The sequence below is a fragment of the Amblyomma americanum genome, chromosome 6 (assembly GCF_052857255.1).
Source record: "Amblyomma americanum isolate KBUSLIRL-KWMA chromosome 6, ASM5285725v1, whole genome shotgun sequence".
Classification (NCBI taxonomy): Eukaryota; Metazoa; Arthropoda; class Arachnida; order Ixodida; family Ixodidae; genus Amblyomma; species Amblyomma americanum.
In genome coordinates, this window is record NC_135502.1 from 20713069 (window position 1) to 20729801 (window position 16733).

The 16733-nt window shown below is 45.5% G+C and overlaps 1 protein-coding gene and 1 long non-coding RNA gene across 2 annotated transcripts in view; one reads left to right on the top strand and one right to left on the bottom strand.

The window, feature by feature from the left end:
- Positions 1-16733, bottom strand: part of LOC144094586 (neural cell adhesion molecule 2-like) — a 54581-nt gene that overhangs the window by 16523 nt on the left and 21325 nt on the right. The window contains exons 2-6 of the mRNA XM_077628505.1: positions 16731-16733; positions 15658-15768; positions 14945-15151; positions 9720-10037; positions 1909-2163 (exon numbers count right to left, since the gene is read on the bottom strand). The exon at positions 16731-16733 is cut by the window's right edge and continues 357 nt beyond it. Of these exons, the coding sequence (XP_077484631.1) occupies positions 1909-2163; positions 9720-10037; positions 14945-15151; positions 15658-15768; positions 16731-16733 (894 nt within the window). The remainder of the gene's footprint in view (positions 1-1908; positions 2164-9719; positions 10038-14944; positions 15152-15657; positions 15769-16730) is intronic.
- Positions 2049-15169, top strand: LOC144094587 (uncharacterized). Its single transcript, XR_013306524.1, has 3 exons — positions 2049-2179; positions 13334-13447; positions 15042-15169. It is a non-coding gene; the product is annotated as an uncharacterized LOC144094587 (long non-coding RNA).

Sequence of the window (16733 nt, forward strand, 5' to 3'; positions counted from 1 at the left end):
AACTGTAATTTTAAGGCTGGCAAAAAAATTACAATTATGACCCACCGGATGTTGAATAACCTAAGTTCGGCTGAACGCTGACAACAAGACAGGTACACCAGCTTCAACTCAGGCATGCAAAGCTATGATAGCTGCAACCATTTTGGTGATGACCGTTCTTTTTTTGCTAGAGAAAGCAAGGCGGCGAAAAATTATCTCCACGGGCAACTAGTTCGAAGGCGTCAGCGTATTACTTCGAGGGTCAACTATTACCATCAGCCACGCAAGTATGCCATATGCGTGAAAAGCGCACGATAAGGGGCGATGTGGTCCACACGTTTTTTAACAGGTTGATGGAGTTAAAAGTTGAAAGTGGTCAGTATCCGGCTTTGTGCGCAGAGAAATGTATCGAGTGCAATTTAACATCAAGGAAGGCATGCAACATGAAGGATACGGAAACGTACATTGCCAATGACTTTTCCTACGGTTTATTATTGACCTCTGAAACACAATTTTACATTGAACGATCTTGAAAATAGGCTTCTATTTCTACATATTGGTACAGCGCTGTATGAGCTAAAGCGTTCGATGCAAGCACATCAAGCTTTATCGATTATTTTTGACGATAAGAATTGTTCGCGATCTTTCTGTCATAAAGGGTCGAATAAAACATGATAAACCAGTCTTCCGAAAGCTCTTGAGTGTGCGCAACTGCTGCCGCGTGCAAGTAGGAGCCCTTCAGGAGGCAACGGCGTGAACCATGCAAACAATGAGACATGACCCCAGCACTGCCCAGAGCTGTGTTCGGTCTAGCCAGCGCATAAAAGCTGTAAATACAAACGTATAGCGCCAAAAAAGAAGGGTTCCAGCAACCGTCTTGGTTTAACAGCCGGCTTCCGAGCATGCCTTTCACTGAGCCTATTGTCGTTTCACTCTCTCCGTACCAACCGCAGAGCAGTTCACACTGTTACCTCTATGCAGACCAAACGTTTGGACGTTTGAACAGGTGGAGCAATGACACCATCGTTCGTAGTTCGTCTTTCTACTGCTTTAGTTTACCTCGCTCTAGAGGACAGAATCAATGCCCGGGCAAGCCACTCTATAAGAGAATGCGCAAACATGCAAGATATTAACGGTCAGATCGAATACCACCCAGGAGATGTCGTATCGGTGCTTCTAGTGGTTTAAACTTGCTTTCCGTCGCTTAGTGTGGGTATATCTGCTTCAACAGATGAGATGACCTTTTAAAAGTCTTCCACAGATTGATAAAACTGCACGAACGCAAACATCATATTCACCACCATCATCAGTATCACTAGCCAGACTGCGTCCACTGCAGGAAAAAGTCCTCTCCCACATCTCTCCAATTAATCCTGCCCTATGGCAGCCGCGACGACCTTATCCCCGCAAATTTACTAATCTCATCCGCCTACCTGACTCTCTTCTGCCCCCTGCTATGCTTGCCTTCCCTTGGAATCCAGTCCGTTACCTTTAATGACCATTGGTTATCTTGGTTTCACATTACATGCCCTGCTCTTGCTCATTTCTTCTTGATTTGGACTAGGGTGTGATTAACTCACATTTGCTCCCTGATCCACCCTACACTTTTCCCGCCTCTTAACGTTACCTCCATCACCATCCTTTCCATAGCTCGCTGCATTGTGCTCAATTTAAGTTGAACCATTTCTTAACCTCCGCGTTTCTACTTCACAGGTGAGCAGCGGTAAGATAGAGCTGTTATACACCTTTCTCTTGAGGGGTACTGGTAAACCTCCATCCATGATTTGGACACAATATTCCTAGCACAATATGCATAAACAATATTTAATAGAATAGCTCCTGCGTGGAGTGACACTTGGTTTAAGTTGTTCATTATAGGAAACGTCCATTGGCCTCAGCTGTTACTTCAGAAAGCACGCGGCTACTTACAAAGCACGGACAGGTGGAGTTGGTTGCTGAAGCCTTCGCCGTGCTCATTGGAGGCCAAGCATTCGTACAAGCCTTCGTGCGCCCTTGTCACGGGACCCATGGCCACAACTGCACCACGCCACGACAGTAGCTGACCATCGTGACGCCACAAGACATCGGTTACTCCAGGGTTGGCTTTCCACTCGCAGCGCAGAGTGACATTGTCGCCGACGCGTGGTCGCAAGTTTGTTGCGACCAGCGACATCTGGGGTGCGTCTGCGGAACAGCATTGGTAAGTGGAGAGGGTGTTAGAAAAACAAGCCTCATTTAGCAAGGCGTACCCACTGCATTTTTCTGAACTATAACGACATTGCTATGTTAGAAACTAATTACTAAGGGCCAGCTATGCTGTTATCAAAACAAGGGCGTTTAGGGCACCAGAAATATTCCGTGAGAATCAAATTTCGGGCAACGGACGATCAAAAAGGCTCAGAAAAGTTTGTAAAGATTACGACTAATTTCGTAAACAAATTTTCAAGAACCTATTCCGTGGCAGGGCGGATCACGGACTGATGCGTTAAAATTGAGACCCGCAGACAAGGCAGCCGTAGGCAGCGAGGCAGCACCTTGCCTCATGACTGGCTGCAGGAAAAAGCAGTGCAAGTGACCAGTGTATTTCAACCAGTGCGCTGGTTTCCTAACAAAAGGTTGAAGGGAACATCAGGAGGCACTACAGCTTGAATAGCTGCGTATGACGTCGTAGGAGGTCATGTGGAGTACAATTCCAAGCTTCAAGCTTCAACTATTATAGGTTTCACATACTACCGAAGGCTATGCTATAATGAAAGCGTCGGTGATGATGAAACCATGATTATTGGGAGACAGAGGTGCTCGCTATCAACGCAACGCTTATATTGAGACGGTGCCCGAGAAAGGAAGCTTTGCAGAAGGTTTTGTGAAAGGTTATTTATTTTCGCAGTTCTATATCCAGCGACATGATGAGAACAAAATGGAAGCAGTCATAATAACGTGACACGCATGCCTGTTGGATGCTTCATGTCATTTCACACTCTGCACCTGCGGCGCCATTCACAGCAGTAGACAGAAAAGAATCAACTGTGACCGAACTTTATTCTTAGACTTATGCTGTTTTGGCACTGGCCTGTAGTCGTTCAGAATAATAACACAAAATAAAAAAAGAACTCATGTCTGCTACGTCGTGCGAGAAGTTGTACGTCCAGAAATGCACGCGTAAATTGAAATCGGACTCGGGCCCCAAGGCATATGCGTTCTTTGCGCCAAAGCCAGCGAGCGTGGCTTTCGTGTCTCGCTGTTCGTGCCATGAAACATGAGTTTTGGCATCTTCGTGCGTCCGGCTGCCTGATCCCGCAGGGAATGTTGCTTGAGGGGTTTCAATCTCGGGGCTTGTTTGCAGGCATCTCGCTCGGATGCTTGTTGTTGTGCTTTGGTTGGCTAGTATTGGCTGCTTTTATCACTGGCCCCTTGTTTGCCTTTCTTCGTGGTTGCGAAGAGTACGACGTTGCCTCAGGTCACCGTGCTCCTGAGGCAACCGAGTGTCCGGCTGAAATCCCCGCCAGAGGAGTTGCTCGAAGCGACTTGCTACTGTGAAATGAGGCCAAGCGTAAGCGCATGGACATAGGCGAGGGTGTGCTTTCGATTAGTATTGCAGTGCTTTATCACAGCCATTTACTGATTGATGCAATTTGACTTAGTTCAATCGAAGCTAACGCAGTTGCAGCAGAATGAAACTGAACAAGTTCTGCGCAGCCACGCGTGAAGATACAAGATTCTACAGATTAGCAGGCGTGTGTACTATTCGCAAGGTGCTTTCAATTAAGCACCGCTTCTTCTCTTAGAACGTCTGAGGAAATACAATCACCTGTCCAGCAAGAATTTCTGTTAAACACTGTGGAATGTTAGGGTTGTTGTCTAAATGTCTATATGCACAAATTGGTCTATGTAGAAACTATCAATTTTTGCGTGCTTTGAATGCGTTCTTGCTCTGCGTGTTCTAAATCGTTACTCCATCCTCTCCTCCCCTTTCTTCTCTCGTGCCTATGTTGTGCCGGCTCGGGCTATTAGGGTACCTGAATAAATATACTGCACAGTATTAGTAAAGAACGTGCAGGTCAGCTTGGGCGCGACCGGTGCTCTCGCTGGAGTGTGTTCAGGCCCGTAGCTTATGGCGCCCACCGTTAGATACGCAGAAAGTCAACAAGATGATGCTTCATCTTTAAGTCATTATCATTATCGACCCTGTACGTTTGCAAGGATTCATGACACGGTGCCACCCTTACTGATCATCGCACACTGAAGCGTTGCACCAAGAAGTTGTTCAGGGACCAAAACACCTATCCAAATTTTGATCTTCGGAGTCATTTCGACAGCTGAATCTCGTGTCTAATTTTCCCTCTTTCGACGACATGAACGGCACCGCTATTGCTTGCTGTTTCAGCTCTTCTTACGTGACATTCACATAGACGTGATGAAGAAGACAAAGACGTGACCGTGCGAGTAATTTTCGCTTGGTAGAAGATGTATTCGTGATAGGCATGAAAGAAAGAATTGAGTTTTGTAAATAAAACAAGCAAACTGGATAACCTGGTAAGTGGAAAACAACGGATCAATGACTAGGGGCGAGAAACCCGCGCCCCCATGGTTCGGTAGTTTCGTAATTACGTAATTTGGCTGAGAAGTTAAAGGGGCCTTGAAAGACATTCTGAGGAAAGTAAACTCGCTAAATCACTACGATGTGTTGTCTTGAACATCTGAGCCAAATATTACACTTCTACATGCAACGGAGAACCGACAATCGAGTGCGAAAGTTTTCGAGCCCTTTCCGGAAAATTTTTCATAGTCGTGCCCTCCTCCGCTCCAAGCTCCTGTGGATGACGGTTAAAAAATAGCTTTTGGTTTTTCATTCCACTTAATTTATATTTCCTTAAAGACCACCTTTTTCGGGGGTATTACGTAAGGCGTGGGGATAGCATAAGTCTGTATAACATTTTTCTTCATGATGACACGTGCGACGTGATGGCTGCGACAGGTGATGGACAGGTGATGGCTGCGATTTCATGGGGAAGGTCGTTCCAGTCAGTTGATACTTGGAGAAAAAATGACTTGGAAAACGTAGTCGTACGGGCAAGTTGGCTTTAAAATTTCAAATGATGACCAATGCTGTGAGACGTGTGTGATGGCGGTGCGCATATACATGGTTATTGTCTCCGTTTGGAATAATAAAATTTGTGAAATAAACACAGTCTAGAAAAGTGGCGACGGAGGAAAAGACTGGATAACTGGGACTGTAGTTTGAGAGATGAAACACCTGCCACCGTTGCTTTTACTCTTTCAGTCGTCCCACTAAGGAGTAAATATTCTGGGCGTTTGAGCGAGCATTAAGTAGAAGCGACTGTTGCTCGGAGAATAGAGATACGGGAGGAAGAAAGCACGCACCACAGAGGCCAATATTTGCGGCTCTGGTCATAAGCCTGCCTCTAGGATGCCTGACAGAAATGAAGCCACTGAACTGACAGCTGGCCGCTCAGCCATTGCGCATATTTGAATGCACCTGTTCTCGTGCAGATATTTGAATGTAATATATAGTGCGTGAATGTGGGGTACGAAGCGGCATTTCCTCGGACGGAAGATTTTATGTCTGGCGACCGCAGGTGCGGTTTAAGCCGCGAAACCTCCGACCGAGGATTCACAAAGAAAGAGCAGCTGCTTCAGCGCTCTTGGCATCTCTCATGGAAGCTTTTTGGAATAGCGGGAGCGTGACTACTGATGCGCCCAGCGATATGACTGGTACTGAATTCCCCCTCACCTCTTCTCATTCCTCCTCCCCACGTATACAAAATAGGGCGTTTTCCAAACAGTGCTCCCCGGGCATCGCATATTGCTCGATCGACTCGTGTGTACCTACCGCAAGCACAGCACGCGCTGTTGCATCCGTTTCGCAACAGTCCCAGTACAAAAAATAAAATAAAAGAAGCTTTAACGTCTACTGTACCTTGCAGTACACGACAGCGTAGGCAAAATGCCACAGGAAACACTTTTTTTTTGTTTTCACCGCGGTTGTTTTCTGGGTTTCTTTTAAGAGGTGAGGCGTGGCTCGGAGTTAACGCTAATATATGGAAGAAAATAGAAAAGAAACAACGCAACTTGACATTTGTCTGGCTTTTTAACGCCAGAAGCCACCCGCTCTTGGGATTTCGTCGGGCCTACGCATTGCATCTGACAACGGCACAATATGGATGCACGCAGTCTTGCACTGTACGGATCGGAAAACTGCGTACATAATCCGTACAGCCATGGGACAGCTTCCGACATCCTGGATTATTTGATTCAAGCTAGAGCAAACGTTACTGTTTCGTTTGCTGAGCGGCTGTGTCATCATGCAGTTCCGTTCGTCGATTCTCCCTGGAGGCATGCTTTGTTCCGGTATATTTTACTCCTTCCAAGCGTTTTAGGATAGTTCGGTCTTAGTTATGAAGCTCAGGTCATTGTTTTTCGGAACGGCAGGATTGAACCCAGTGTACAATGGTCAACAAAGCGATGATAGGGTCACCGGAGAAACAAACTAGAAGATCTCTATGCCGGCTGGATGCCGCCCACAAGGCAGTAAAAGCTGAACACAGCGTCAACTGCTCGCCATTGTGCTGGTTTCGACATATTTCACCAGAAACAGCGCCGATATCGCGTAAAAATTGCAGTAAAAAGACGCCACACATTCCAGTTTTTGTTTTACATTTGGTGAGCCATGCATTCGCTTCTTTACTTGCAATGAATTGGGGCGGCCGCCTGGAGGACGTAATAGCAGATTGTCAAGCAAGCTTTGCTTGCAAATTCGAACGCGACACTAATTCTGATAAAGGGATAACCACGAACTTCTTTGAAGAGTGAATAGTGCGGAGAAGTTAGTAGAGGGCTCTTGTTGAATTCTCCGTTTCCTAACAAGTGGTTGATAACATCTTCATTTCGTTAGCGGTAGTGAATCGGTTGCGTCGCCACAACGACAAAACCTAAGCTCACTCAACACATTCCGCGAAAATCCGCGCCGTGCAGCCTGCAGCGATTTTCGTATGAACCAATACGCGCAGAATTTTTCGAACACGAAAACCTAGACAAAGTTGAATTTACTCAGCGCCTGGAGGTGCGACCTGCCGTTGATATTTGGATATTTGGGAATGCATGTAGCGGTACACAGACAACAAAGGACAGCACACGGACAACCTCAGTTTTCGGGTGCGCTGTATGCATTCCTAATAGTGCAATGAACTAGCTCGCCCAGCACAAAGCTTTACTGACCAGTCTGGTATAGAAGGGTGCACTGCGTAGGTCGCGAAAAAGCGTGCAGAGAACACGGGTATGCGGGCTTAGTATTCAAAGAAATCGAGTTCTTTCTTGGCTTTTGTGTTCTGAAAACTTAGCCAGGAGTGTTGAAGCCACATGATTTGCTTTTTAGCCTATTAGTGGAGCACTTATTAAGCTTCGAAAAGTTTTCATTGCGTGAGAGGTATAACGACACATACTGAAAATTCAGAAAGAGGTCACAGAGTTAATGACTGTAGGAGGAAACTTTTGTCAGCTCTACTAAATACATACAAATAATAAAGAAGCAGCAGTCACTCTGTGAAAAATGAAAAAAAAAAGGGAAATTAGCAGAAATAATTTAATGCAATGTGGGCATAGAAACCCACAATAAACAGCTGGAAATTTTACACGAGAAAGAAGAAAAGAATGAGGACAATTTTTGATCACACGCAGTCAACTAGATTCTTTAAGACAATTATTAAAGCATGTCCATAGTGATGTGGCACATAATATAGTAGTGTGTTTGCCGTAGTTGGTATTTGGATTAAGTAATTAGTAGCTGTTCCTGGCCGCAAAACACGTGTGTTTGAGTTGAGGAAGCTGGTTATTGGTAAGAAAAGCAGCAACTTCTTATGGTGAAATTCGTATATTAAGATACCAAGTGAATAATAAAATTAGAAATTGACAATATTTTATATTTACCGATCAATGGTGCTGCACTGCACATAAACTGGCTAGACGTGATAATTCTAACAGCTTGGTTTCGAATATGTTGCAGAGATAATGCATGCGTGATGTAACTGTTAGCTCGCGATTGGATGCACTAAATGACATGGCGGTCAGTGAGGGGTTACGAGAACGAAATTAGTGTGCGTACTTGAAGTAAAACCGTAATTTGACTAGTATTCTTCTCCCATTGGACTATTTTTTTTTTTGAGAAGAAATGTGCTCTCGAAGTTTTGGGCGTTTATCTATTATGACACCAAGAGAAATATTTTGATCGACCACTGAAACGATAATAGAATTAAGGACAATAGTTAGGACCATAAAAATATAGGAAGATAATTTATTAACTTTGTTTGCCAAAACTACCAACTCTCTCATGTAATGTCTCGAAGAGACCTTTGAGGAAATAAATGAATAAATGAAATGGTATGTGTGTGTTGATAGGGAAATAAAACAACTTGGTTTCAGCGCACCGACGTGAAGCGTATTATTCCGGCATCATTCAGCAATTCTAAAAGCATCATCGTTGAAGGTATTAACCAAATAATCTAGAGATTTATCAGAACACAAAATTGTAGCGTCACCAGGAAATAAAATGCATGAAGAGGTGCCAAAACACTTAGGGACGTCATGTGTGTATGTAAAAGTGGACGCGGCGTTCAGCAAATTTTTTTTACTTTTTGATGTATTTACATGAAATTCTTTAACATATTCGAGATAATTAAAACCACACTACAGATAAAAATGTTACTATTATGCTACAGAACAGTTTTTACGATATATTTTGCCTTTGTATCTTCTACAAAAGGTTATAGAGTTAACAATATGTACCAGAAGGCTGGTTCAATGCGCAGTGCGTTCCTTTACTGGTACGCTACAGGTTAAGACATTCTAAGAATTTTCTTTATCGCGAATCACCCATTTTGGCTTTGAATTTTTGCGATGGAGTGTTCGTTTACATATGCTACAGTGAGAAGGAAATTTCATGCAAGATCTTCAAAAATTAAAAAAATTTGAGAAACAACGAATGTCTTTGCCGGCACTATGGTCCAAGGAGTGCAACAAAATAAACGGGATCAGAATAGATAAAACAGTCTTGAAGACATCTACTCCGCAAGGTGAGTATCTAGGAAGAAAACTAACGGAAAAAACGTCCATTTTTCGAGCGTTTCTCCACAGTACAGAGCCACTGTGGTTTATGAAAAATTTTGTTAGAGCACTGTATGGTCGATTTCAGCTACGAAACGTCGGGACAGCATAAAAAACGAGGCGCACAAGTGGACACAACAATTTTTCAAAAAACTCAATTTTTGGACCACATTTAGGATTTCAAAGAGGAGCCTGTCATTAAGAAAAATAATGGCCCGAGTATAGTACCCTGGGTAACACCGATGTCAGTCACATTAGGTAGTGAAAACAACCAAAGGCCCATGCCACTTTCTCCCTATTAAATGAATAGTTACGAATTATCCTAAATGCAGGCCGAGCAACGTCAGACACTCGTAATCTGGTGGACAATACGCCGCGATTGATGGAATAAAAAGCTTTGGAATGGTCGACTAATTATATTCTGACAAATTTACCAGCGTTCTCACCTTTCAAGGCGTTTTAGTCTTTATGAATGCCGTGAGTGCTTCACACTACAACTCAAAAGCGAAAAGTGTAGCCTAAAGACTTCTGAGCAGTACAGTACATACGACACGCTGACAAAGTTGCTGATAAAAATGACATGAAAGCGCTTCACTTCGCGTGTATGGCAGGAAGTCACTCACAGTGAACATCGAGCGCCACCGTGCTGCTCAGTTCGCTACCGGGCAGGTCGGGGTTGTCGGCACGGCACGTCAGGTTGCCTCCGTTGTCCTGGGCACGCACCGCGAAGCTGACGGCACTCAGCGTTGACCCAGGTTCTCGCGACAGCAGGCGGTCAGGCTGCAGCCTGTGGCCACTCTTGAACCACGCAACCTGAGCCAGGGGCCGGGCGCCTTTGACCAAGCACCGGGCCTCGACCACCTCGCCTGCCACCAGGGCGGCGCCACCGGACAAGGGTTGGGAAAGCGCTGGCAGCGTCACCTCCACCTCGGCTGGCTTCACTGCACGGAAGGCCAATGTGGACAGAGTGATCGGGAGACCGGCTCGAACAAGTGCTCGCCTGCAGAAGTGGCCCGCATAATTTGAATTTTTATTTAATTAATCGAAAATGAAATTTGAAAATTATGCTCTATGGCTATGCTTCACCTCACAGTTTCTTACAATGAAGTGGAAGCTATGGGAGCAAGGCGACGGCTTTTACTTCAACTGTGCACTGGCTCGCGGGTGCGTGAAGAGAGAGAGAGAAAAAAAAATTGGACGGTGCTTAACCCGCTGTTTTGATGGAATTAACGCGCCACACTAAGAATTAGAGGGGACAAAACAGGGTGCACAGGACAAGCGCACATACAAGTGGGTTTATTGAGAAAAAAGTGCACACTAAAACAGTCCATGCGCTTGTACTGCTTACCTCGTTTTGTGTCGTGTAATTCCTAGAGTAACCCATTAATTATAACAAATATGTACAACTAGCATGCCCCCAATGCTACCTTGCTTAACCCACTCTTAAAAGAACGATGCGATAGTATTAGTGATCCCTCCCGGGCAAGTACTCTTTCTCTTTCATTGATTCATAGATCGCGGGGAGCCCTCGTACCGTTACCGACGCAGTGGTGCAGCGGTTAAGCGATGCGCCACTGTCACGGCGGCCACGTGCGACCTAAGTTGCTCTTCCAGAGCTCCCGTAAGGCTCATTTTCGCGAAGATAGTTCTTTGGGAGGCTGTCTGTCTGCCGAACAATGCGTTGACGTGCAGTGACTTGATGGACAGGTTGTCCACCGTGGCAGGTGTGCCGCGTGCGTTTTCGTGACATGGATGAACGGGTGCCGGCTTTTCTTGTTAACGGCTTTTCTCTCTAGTCAGATGCAACATAAGAACGAAGCGGCAAAGGAGGACCCTTAGCAACCCTTAGCAACCATGATATCGCGGTTGATCGGATTAAGCCGTGGTTAATCCCCTTCAGACTCTACCCCCTTGTGATGTCATGCTAGCGGGTGCAAGGTTGTTAACCACGATGTCATGCGAATCCGTCGACGTCAGTGGCCGAGCGGCCTTCTTTGAAAGGCATCTTCCGCTTCGCTCTGGATCCGTCGATAAGTCTGACACATTAATGATGAAAAGGTAGGGAGGTTAATCGGGTGATGTCCGGCTGGCCGCCCTATACCGAAAGGAAAGAGCACTTAGAACGAAGACGCAAAGGAAAAGAAGTACACTAGTGCTGACTAACAACTGAAATTTTATTTCAGAACAAGGGAGGAAGTTGCCTTCAGTTGTGGTAAAATGGAACCTGTTGTGCAGGTATTTTACTTTGTGACGTGAGTACGCTGATTCCCCGCGATCGCACAGCATTCCATATTTTTTCACTTGTCCTTGCGGCGTATTTGTACACCTTGTTTCGAAATAAAGTTGCAGTTGTTAGTCAGGGGAAAGAGGGTTATAAATGGCTTCGAAAAGAATAAAGAAGGAAGGTTGCTTTCAATAGTGTGGATGGAGCTTGTTTGTTTAAAGAAGACGAAAAAAGGAGAGTACAAGCGAAAGCTGTCACCATGCTGCTGGCTGTCCTCTGTTAATGCCTGAGACCCATAGTATTTTAAGACGTAGAAACTTTGTGGCAACCTGGGCTACTACAATGTTCGCAACGGGAGCACAATCACGTAATGACGTGTGACGCGTCCGTCAACGTCCGTGTGAAAGAGGTGCTTGTAATGCATTATGCAGCTGACTCGTATGATAAGCAGCTCTCTCAACCCTTACAGCGAAAGCTATTTCTTTCGCTGTAAAAGCTAAGAGATATAATACAAAGAACGGACCGTTGACGGCATGCCAGTAAACAGTAACTGCTTTCAGTAAGAGCGGTTATCGTTAAGCTCGTTCAGATTACATTATAGCTATTGTTTCTCCTTTCGCGTTTTGCACCTGCCCTTCAAAGGACGTGTACCTTTCTATATGCAAATTAACTTCGCACAAACTCGTTTTTAACCGCAAAGCTTTGGTGATATTCTTAGTCCGTTGTCTATGCGAAGTTCAAGTGACTTTCGTTAAAAAAGGCTCTAGGGTCACCATAGCTTGAAGTGCTACTACTGCAGGGACTTCAAGAGCAACTTTTGTCCGGGCATGTCGGACATTGCCGTCATCCCACTTGCCGTTAACAACAGAGTGGCATGTTAGACACATCATGCAGCACCTTTATTAACATTGCTCAGAGTGTAACATGGCTCTAAGCTTTTAAGAGTCTTTTCAAGTTAGTGTGCCTGTTATTTTCGGTAATAAAATTTGACACACATGAATATTTTGCCGCGGATTTTACAAACCAGGCTGCTATATAATTAGCCGGCATCGGTCATGGAACCGAGATATGATTTCTCGGCTTTGCAACATGGATCGTGTGGAAAGATTCAGCGCATGCAAAGAAATAATTTTGACTTGTTTTGCCGAAGATTTCCTCCCATTTAGTGAGGGCGCGACAAAGGGTACAGTTGACCTTAGCAACTTCAGCAAAAATAGCAGATTGTTCAAAAACAGACTTTGCGATCTCCATTTCTTTCAGGTCTCCCAGCTGATAATCTCTTGAATGTTGTTCTCTGGAAGAACCAGCCACCAGGTTGCACACATGTATGTAGCTTTTCTTGTAAGCTATTTAAAATTAATGTGAGATGCGCATGTAGGGAAGGAATTTTAATTAATAACCGGTCAATGCTTGCCTTGTTGCGCTTCTGTTTTCTTTATATTTGTCTTTAAAGGAAAGACGATGGCAGATCTGGACCGATTCTAATGAGAACCTCATTATGAATCGGCTGCGCTAATGTTAGAGCCTGCAGCCGTCTTTCGAAGGTCGTTGGAAAATAACAATAAAAAAAGAGTATCAAGATAAAAAAATCGGAGGCTATACTAACGAAGACCTATAAATCAAAAGACGTAAAGGAAAATTACGAGTAATACTAGCTCATGCTGGGGCTCTGTTTGCCAGAACCCCTTCCAACTTCCCTTTAGGGACACAGCTGCTGACTTAGCTCCTGAAATAAACGAGCAAGATTTTTTTAAAGCGATGTTTATTGCCTCAGGGCATAAAAGTTATGAGATGAGGGATGAGGACGACGCTTAAATAAATGAAAAAAGGTTGTCTGATCTAATGAAATCAAGTAGTGAACGATGATGTGGTCCCTGTGTCCGAGCGATATAGGAATCCGGATTGTTCGGTGAGAGACCCACTGCCGCCAGGTGCCGAATTCTCGTCGGCTTCAGCGCTGGGCAAACCCACAGCAGGTGATGGATATCCGCCTCACAATCTCTGATCTTGCAGACTGGACACCCGGGGCGGGGATATAAATCTTGGAATTGCGGCCACTTGCGTGTCACGGCTGGGGTTAGGGCAACCCCGATCCGTATCCTCCGAAGAGAAACCTCCTCTGCACGGGTAAGTTTAATAATTAGTATTGGGGGGAAAGGAATTGGCGCAGTATCTGTCTCATATATCGTTGGACACCTGAACCGCGCCGTAACGGAAGGGATAAAGGAGGGAGTGAAAGAAGGAAGAATGAGGTGCCGTAGTGGAGGGCTCCGGAATAATTTCGACCACCTGGGGATCTTAAACGTGCACTGACATCGCACAGCACACGGGCGCCTTAGCGTTTTGCCTCCATAAAAACGCAGCCGCCGCGATCGGGTTCGAACCCGGGAATTCCGGATCAGTAGTCGAGCGCCCTAACCACTGAGCCACCGCGGCGGGTACACGGGTAAGACCACGGGGGAGGATTACCGCAATCCTCCCCCGCACGGGTAAGACCACGGGGGAGGATTACCGCACACGGAGGGATTAGAGCACGTGTGCGACGCCGGAGGTGTTCCTTTCTTGTTAAAAAGAGGGTGGTGTCATCCAGAGTGAGGACTCGAGGCAAAGACGAGGTTGGGGTCGAAAGGCGGGTCGCAGAATCTGCGCGGCTTTGTGCGCTCAGCAGGTCACGCGGGACCCACTCAATACGGATTTGCTGCGGGATGCGTGCCGCTAGACGATGGATGTCTTGGCAGATTTCTGGGGTGCGACTTACGCGTCGTAGTAGGCGTATGACGTGAAGGCGTCGGTGCGAATGACAATTTATATACGTGTTACGAATTTATACGTGGACGAATTTATATACGTGTTAAGAACTGCAGCTAAGCAGTGTCACGAATTTCCTGATAATTTATATTTTAGAAAGAAACTTATCTTACGATGCGCTCCCATACCTGTATTTAACACGCCCTTCTGGAGTAAGGATTTGGTGTCTTTTGGTATTGGCGCCTCTGGTGACGAAGTAGATGGCTGGGATTTAAACTTTTGATGTGTTGCAATTTCGGTTAATTGTAAATTTTTGCCAGCTTCCCCTTTGACCTCCACTCGAATGGAACAGGTTCGTGTCGCTGCTCCCTGCTGTATTAATTTTTGATTACATGCTGCGTCGACGACGATCACAACAACGTCAAGAACGAAGACAGCTGAGCAGCAATTTGATGTCATCGTTGCGAACTGGGCTGCAGATTTTAGCTTTTGAGTACAAAACATGCAAGCTCCCAGGAGAAGCTTTTTGCAGTGAAGCTCTAGCACATGACCACAGTAATGCCTATAAAGATAATTCAAGCGCACTTGGTATCACGTAGGTAGCTCGGCGTCAAGTAATGAGGAATCCGTAACTTCAAGAAGAGCGGAAGAGTGGGTACCATAGAAAGAAGAATGTTGTTTGGCGGCAAGGGGGGTGGAAGGGGTATCAGACGAAATGTTAAAAATGAGAAATTTGGTAGGTATTTTGGCACAAGCCGGAAAAACGTGATTGAAGAGCAACGGAGGAGGCTTTTGTTGGCAGGGTGGCTATTTCAGAAGATCATAAAGATCACACACAGGAAGGGACCACTTCTGATGAGAAGCGAAGGGACTCACGATTCAGCTCTATGGTAAGGCGGCTAGTAAGCGGCTCCGTGAGGTTGTTGTTGGAGGCCGAGCATTCGAGCTCCGACTGAAGATCTTGGCGTTGCAGTGGACCCAGCCGGAGCTCGTTGCGCACCACGCCCTGCTGTCGCAGCACCGAGAAGCTTGCGTCCACAAGCTCACCATTCCTGAACCAAAGCGCCTTGGGCGGAGGGTCACCTGGATATGTTGTCGGAAAGCGACACTTTAAACATTGTGTATGGATTTACACTGCAGGTGGGGACAAGACTACTCGCCAACCCTGGACGAACTTAGGCAGGCAGGGACATTGTCATGTCTTCTGGAGTGCTCCGGTCGGAATTGGCAACAATTCTGATTTCGCTTTGCTATAGCTGCATAGCATACATTATACAGGACGAAAAGGGTACTGGAAACTTGTGCGTTGGCTTGCTGCGATTTGTAAGCCAATGTTCTACATAATGAGAGCAAACTAGGCCATTTGGTGGATGTGGCTCACACCCATCTGGGCGTTGGAGGTGGACCCCGGCTTATTGGTTCAGGAAATTAAACTATTCTGTACAGCCAGCCTGTGCATCCAGTTAGCCCGTATTCCCCCCCCCCCCCCCCCCCCAAGCAAGCTACCAGGAGTGTCCGTGCAGGCCCAGGAAAGTGCGGTGTAGAGTTCGTGGTGCTTCCGCTTGGCACAATAACGCGCTCCTACTCACCACCTTCCACTTCGCAGGCCAGCAGCATTGTGGCTCCTTCATTGTAGGGTCCCAGGGAGCCAATCTGCCTCTGGCCATGCTCGTCCAGTACGATGATCTCACGAGGAGGCACTGACAACAGAAAATGTGGAAGAAGGCGTGGTTTGCTCTTTGAAGATAAAACTTTTCGAGAAAGGTATATGCCCTGCGGTCTCATTTTTGTTTCAAATGAAAAATAATTGAAGGATTACAAGAATTGTGTATCGTTCCTCCATACAAAAAGATTCGGAAAGTGATTCAGAGCTAAGTGCCGTAAATGGTTCGCCGTGTAATTTTCGTAGTCTTTCTCATCAAAAGTCTCTGTTAGCGATTTCTTTTTCTGTTTGTTGAGTTACCGAAGGCCACATTTTTAATAAAATATGTTGCAGTGATGTTGGTGCTCTTTACAGCAGCTGCTATGCTTTATTTCTCTTCGATAGAAAGAAGTTATGCTCCTGTGTTGCTGAAAGGAAAACGAATCTTTAATATTAGTGTAGGATACTATACGAATGACCAGAACAAAGTGCAGCTCACAAAGGTTCTTGCGTTATTCTCACACTGAGCAATTCGAGAACCTGAACCACCGCATTCTTTCATGTTTTCTAAACCTGTTACTCCACATGATTCACCACGTACCAATTGCTTGGCATGCAAGTGGTCGCCTAAACTCGCCATAGGCTATTTGTTTTCGGACAGTTGTTTGAAAGTTACACCCATGTCTGAGCTAGCAATTCTAATTATTCTTCTTAATTTTAGTTAGAATATCAAGTATTGATTGGGCGCTAATCCACACAACTCTCTTTTATTTATTTGTTGACTTTAATGACTATTTGTATTATATGTATGTGCCCATATGGGCATATATGGGTATACATGTGCATGTATGGGCATATATGGGCGAATATGGGACTTGTGCATTGCATTGCATATATGGGCATTACAGCTGCTGCTGTCGCATCATCCCAGAAAGTTGAAGAAATTGGCACTTTTTTTTCGATTCACTTTTATGTACAACCTAAGAAAGTCAAGTACGCATCTCTTGCAACGTATCTCACCGA